This window comes from Entelurus aequoreus, linkage group LG03, assembly GCF_033978785.1.
Source record: "Entelurus aequoreus isolate RoL-2023_Sb linkage group LG03, RoL_Eaeq_v1.1, whole genome shotgun sequence".
Classification (NCBI taxonomy): Eukaryota; Metazoa; Chordata; class Actinopteri; order Syngnathiformes; family Syngnathidae; genus Entelurus; species Entelurus aequoreus.
Window position 1 is genome coordinate 91,364,361 of NC_084733.1, and position 6,402 is coordinate 91,370,762.

The 6,402-nt window shown below is 38.0% G+C and overlaps 1 protein-coding gene across 1 annotated transcript; it reads right to left on the reverse strand.

Annotated features, from left to right (window-relative positions):
- Positions 1-1,001: 1,001 nt before the first annotated feature.
- On the reverse strand, positions 1,002-6,198 carry LOC133645985 (metabotropic glutamate receptor 1-like). Its single transcript, XM_062040908.1, has 3 exons — positions 6,186-6,198; positions 5,211-6,129; positions 1,002-1,768 (listed from the first exon to the last, which is right to left on the reverse strand). The coding sequence occupies exons 1-3, from the start codon at positions 6,196-6,198 to the stop codon at positions 1,114-1,116; spliced, it is 1,587 nt and encodes a 528-aa protein (XP_061896892.1). The 3' UTR covers positions 1,002-1,113.
- Between the last annotated feature and the right edge of the window lie 204 nt (positions 6,199-6,402).

Sequence of the window (6,402 nt, forward strand, 5' to 3'; positions counted from 1 at the left end):
ATTAAAAAATACTTGAAAAAAATAAATAACAAGGTTTTAATTTGATTTCATTTTTTTTTTAAATAACTAAGTTTTCTCCTTTAATTAAGGTCCTTATTAATGTCTTAATAATTTAAAGTTTTCATGTCTAATTAAATTGTTAAAAAGTTTTAAATGTAAAAATATGTGAGAATCAAAAATTATATTAAAAAAAAATTGGAAAAATGTTTTAATTTTATTCAATTAAAAACTTTTTTTTAAAAGTTTTCTCCTTTAATTAAGGTCCTAATTAATTTTAAGTTTTCATGTCTAATTAAATTGTTAAAAAGTTTTTAATTTAAAAATACGCAAAAAATATTTTAAAAAAAAATAATTTTTAACATTTTTTATTCAATTTAAAAATAATAATTTTAAGTTTTCTCCTTTAATTAAGGTCCTAATTAATGTCCTAATTAATTTAAAGTTTTCATGTCTAGTCAAATTGTTAAAAAGTTTTAAATGTAAAAACTTGTGAAAATCAAAAATTATATTAAAAAAAATAGGAAAAATGTTTAAATTTTATTCAATTTAAAAACTTTTTTTTAAAAGTTTTCTCCTTTGATTAAGGTCCTAATTAATTTTAAGTTTTCATGTCTAGTTAAATTGTTAAACGTTTTTAATTTAAAAATACGCAAAAAATATATTTTTTTAAAAATAATTTTTTTTTAAATTGTATTCAATTTAAAAATAATAATTTTAAGTTTTCTCCTTTAATTAAGGTCCTAATTAATGTCCTAATTAATTTAAAGTTTTCATGTCTAGTTAAATTGTTAAAAAATTTTAAATGTAAAAACTCGTGAAAATCAAAAATTATATTAAAAAAAAAAAGGAAAAATCTTTTAATTTTATTCAATTTAAAAACATTTTTTTTAAGTTTTCTCCTTTGATTAAGGTCCTAATTAATTTTAAGTTTTCATGTCTAATTAAATTGTTAAAAAGTTTTTAATTTAAAAATACGCAAAAAATATATATAAAAATAAGAACAATGTTTTAATTTTATTCAATTAAAAAAAAATAATTTGAAGTGTTCTCCTTTAATTAAGGTCCTAATGAAGGTGCGCGTTAATTGGAGCATTTAAGGTAGTTGGGGACGGCTCACAGAGTGGAGGAACTCTGCTTGTAGTCCTGGAGGATGGCCGAGGCGTACGTCACACGGGGGGGAGAGCATAGAATGGACTCGGACAGGGGCGAGTCGGGGAAAGAGCTCATGGGCGGTGCGGCCAAATCCCGAAAGGGCGACGGGGGCATGAGCGCCAGGGCGTCCTCCATGGCCAGTTTGAGCTCCTCTTCGTGAAGCCGGCCGTTGTTGTACGAGTAACCCCGCAGGAGGCCAAACTGCTCGTTCTCCGGGTCCTCCTCCGGGGGCGAGGCGGCTTCCTCGTCAAAGGGCCGCAGGTGGTCCTGCTGGATGAGGTGGGCCAGCTGGTACACGGGCATGCCCCCGCGGGCTGCCTCAGGGTGCGACGTAGCCAGGGAGACCACGCCGCCGAGCGGCCCTGAAGGACGCCCGGAGGGAGGAGTCCCGGGGCCGTGGTCGCCCTCGTCCTCCTCGGCCACGTTGTACAAAGTCTTGGCGCTGAGCTGCAAGAACTGCGGCCTGGCCGCGGTCTGGTAGCTGCTCGCTAGCGGCTTGATGACGGCCGTCTCCTGCTTCTTCACGTGCACCGACAGTCTGTGCCAGATGTGGTCGCCTTTGGGAGGAGGAGGCCTCGGACCGGGTTCGGACCACGACACCGACTTCCCGTTAGAACTAGGAGCGGACGGAAAAAAAACTAAGCATTACTGCCGAGGAACCTGGGAGCGAGACACAGAAAACAGTTCTGCTCCAATTGAACAATTTCTTTGCTAAATTCCTGGAGCTCTGCAGAGATTGCTCGGCTTGTTTTTTCTCACACACATCCAAAGAAGATGAGACAACAACTGTTGGGATGCCAGAGATCACTCATTTATACAATATTTGTCTTTTGGCCAAGAGGTGAGTCTTCAAATGGGTTTCTTTTGTGGTTGATGCTGTATTACTGCCTTTTCCACTAACTCCTGTTCACAATTAGTCTGTGTTTGCTCTCTTTTTTGGTTCTCTGTAAAATCTGATTTTAAATCTCAAAAAGTTAAAAGACAATGGCTTTAACTACACATTCATATAACTACAGATGTGGCAGCTGTGCGCTAACCTAGCATGATGCTAGTGTTGCTAACGTTCGTATTCTCCCGGCTGTTGTATTGATTCCATTAGAAAAAAGCTTTGATTGACATTCTGTCGTTTTTAATTGTTTATTTAATAAATTAGAATGGATCAATTCTGGACAGCTTGTAGCTGACATTTCTATTTTTAATAATGCACACCTGTTTAAAAGTGCAATTTCAACATTCATGATGTGCACTTATTAGAGAAAAGAATGAAGGTTATATATAGCTAGCCACATTTTTTTTATTTCAATATATAAATGATAAATAATACATTATATAAATCGATAGATTACTCAAATAATCAAAGAATGCAATGTACAGCATTTTTGCATTGCTTTTCCTATTTAATACAGAATATTTATTGAACTGGAATACATTTTTTTCTCCTCCGTATGTCTTATTGGGACAGAATTAAATAAATCAATCCATTTTTAAATTACTTAAATTATTACAGGTGAAATTAAATATATACTAATGTTATCAAATGTGTCATTAATTTAATGTCAATTTAATTATATTTATATATAATTTTTTAAAATTTATTTTTAAATGAAAAATTCTGCGTTAAATTACCAGAAAGCGTGCTAATGCTAGCTTTTTTTTTAAGTCTAAATATTTTTGTGCAGGTGCAAATATTTGGCTTTCTGGCCTACATTAGGGGATGGAACGATATGAAAATGTAATAACACAGTTCTGTTGAATGTGTTCATAACGTATTTATACATACAGTAAAAAAAAATGTAACCAAGTTTTATAACAAAATAAATAAATAATAAAATAATAATAATAATAAAATAAAATAATTTTAAAAAATAAAAATAAATAATATATATATATATATGTATATATTTCTTGGCAGAAGAAAGGTTAAATATTGTTCTGGATTCTTCTTTTTAATTTTTTTAAACATTCCTTTATTGAATGTTTGACATATACAGTCCAGAAATAAGAGCCATATTTTTATTTGAGCGTATAAATATATTTTTTTAATTATTTTCATTTGTAATTGTTTACGAAAGTTGTTTTTTTTATCACTGAAAAAAAGCGAATTGAGTCCATTTTTTATTTTTTTCGACGTCAGACGACAGAGGACAGCTTTGTCTTTATTTAAAAAAAATATGACAAAATAAAACAAATACCTACTTGTCATATTCCTATATAGAAGGATTATTTTGATCTAAGAGAGCACAGTTAAAATGTATATTTTAGTTGCTCAGACATTAATGTCGTTAGAATAATTGTTTGTAAGTTATCACAAAAAACTTTGTGTTCAAATGAGTTCTAAGCAAAAGGACAGGGGCTGTCTTTGAGGCCTACCAAGAGTAAGGCTTGTAAAACTCCACTGTGTAGGGGGGGGGGAGTAAGAAGGTGTTCCTGTGTTCTTTCATGTATGGTAATCAACAGAAGGATGTTGTTCTGGCCCAAGGACTTCAGAGCGGAGAGAAGACAGGATCTGCCCAATTTCCAGACGAACTCTTTTGAAGTATTTTACGAACTCTCTTTGAACTATTTTATGGAACTCTTTTTGAACTATTTTACGACCTCTTATTTTGAACTATTCTTTAACCAAAGGCAACGCTGTTTATGACCCACTTCCCTTTGAATACTGTCTCTGTTTAATTCTTTGCCTCTTGTCTTGTTTAATAGATGTCATCAGTGTTTGAACCTGACAAATGTGTTTATACACCTTTAGATTAAGGTATGTTGTTTTTTTAACGTAGAAAGACGTTAATGGCTCATGTTTTCATGTTAGTATTTAAGCTAGCTAGCGTCGGGCTGGGGGTGGGGCCTCGGGGGGTGTCGTGTTTGCCTGGTGTGGAGCGTTATTATCATTGCATATATGCATTGTTGCTAGGGATGATGTTTAATAAGAAATTATCGAGTTTGAGCCCATTATCGAATCCTCTTATCGAACCGATTCCTTATCGATTCTCTTATCGAATCCAGATAGGTTGTTGTATATGGAAAAAAACACAATATTTGGTTTAACAAAAGCTCATTTTTATTTTAAAAGAAAAAAATAAAATAAAATAAATAAATAAATATTGACTGTTACCCCCCTAAAAAAATAAAATAAATACATATTGATTGTTGTTACCCAAAGTATATTAAGTGGGATTTTTCAGAAAAACAAATATATACAGTAACACAAAAACAACCTGTCTCTGTGATCACTATAGGTGAATAGCCATGCCTTGTTTTTTCCGGTCCATTATTTTTGCTGCTTGCGTGACATCACAGGAAATGACGTAGCTCAGTCTACTGACTGGGCTACGTCATTTCCTGTGATGTCCCACAGGGCATTTCAAAAATCTTGTATTTTATTTCATGTAAAAAAAAACAAGTGTTCTACTTTAATTAAGGTCCTAATTAAGGTCCTGATTAATTTTAAGTTTTCATGTGTAATTCAATTGTTTAAAAGTTTTGAATTTAAAAATATGTGAAAAAGAAAAATCTTGTATTTTATTTCATGTAAAAAAACCAAGTGTTCTACTTTAATTAAGGTCCTAATAATTAAGGTCCTGATTAATTTTAAGTTTTCATGTCTAATTAAATTGTTAAAAAGTTGTAAATTTAAAAACATGTGAAAATCAAAAACTATAAAAAAAAATAAAAAAATAAAAAGGTTTTAATTTTATTTCATTTAAAAAATAATAATTTTAAGTTTTATCCTTTTATCCTCAATTGTATTGTTGATCATTATTGTTATTCATTATCAATAGTGATATTCCTATTGGTATTTGTATCGCTCCATTGCTAGTGTAATAATGTTCGTTGTCATGTCTGTGTTATTATTAGACAAACCTCGGGCCGCACTTTGGACACCCCCTAGCATATTTAAAGCCAACTCTGACCTGGCGCGGAGACGCTCGTCTTAATTGCGCCGGCGGGGTCGGCGGCGTGCTCTCCAGGCGGCGGCGTAGAAGTGACTACAACCAGGCGACGACGTCCCCCCCCCCCCCCCCCCCCCGAGGCGCCAACCCTCCCAGACGCAATTAACCCACCTGCCGTCCTTCTTCCTCTTGAACACGTCCAGCAGGCTGTGGCCGCGGCACGCCGCCCTGCCGCCGCCCACGTGCATGCGCACGGCGTCCGAGGTGGTGAAGGCGCTGCGCACGTTGCGCTCGGGCTTGGCGATGATGACGTACATCTTGGGCGTGAACATGCAGCCCAGGGCCACGGTGACGCTCAGGCTGACGGAGAAGGAGGTGGTGATGATCTTGTAGTCGGAGCCGAAGTAGATGGGCACGAAGGCCAGCCAGATGATGCAGGTGGTGTACATGGTGAAGGCCACGTACTTGGCCTCGTTGAAGTTGGCGGGCACGTTGCGCGTCTTGAAGGCGTAGTAGGTGCAGCTCATGATCAGCAGCCCGTTGTAGCCCAGCGGCGCCACCACGCCCAGGGTGCTGGTGTTGCAGATGAGGAAGACCTCCCTGACGCTGGGGTAGGACCTGACGGGCTCGGGGGGCTCCAGCACCATGAGGGTCACCTCCAGCGCCAGCTGCACGCCCACCAGCGCCGAGGCGATGGCCACCTGCGCCCAGGCGCTCATGAAGCGGGGCTTCCGGGTGCAGATCTTCTTCTTGCTGCCCGCCAGGATGCGGGCGATGCGGTTGGTCTTGGTGACCAGCGCCGAGTAGCACATGGCGGCCGAGAGCCCCACCAGCAGCCGCTGGAGGTGGCAGGAGGCCACGGTGGGCCGGGCGATGAGGGTGAAGGGGCAGAGGTAGCCCAGGAAGATGCCCGCCAGGATGATGTAGCAGAGCTCCCGGCTGGACGACTTGACCACCGGCGTGTCGCGGTACGCCACGAAGGTCAGCGCCACGAAGGAGGTGACCAGGATGCCCAGGCAGGAGAAGACCACCTGGATGATGGACTCTGGGTGGCTCCACTCCAGGTAGTGCAGGGGTATGGCCTCGCAGCCTGCACGTGGAACATGTTCACTGTAAATATTCAGCAACCACCGTAATCGACACTACTTAACACAATCATTTACAGCTGCGGCTGTAGGCAACCTCCTTATGTTGTTTTAAAATTAACTCCTCAAGATTTGGAGTTTTAATGGATGTAATTCAACATACAGTACAGGCCAAAAGTCTGGACACACCTTCTCATTCAATGTGTTTTCTTCATTTTCATGACTATTTACATTGTAGATTGTCACATCAAAACTATGAATGAACACATGCGGAAATA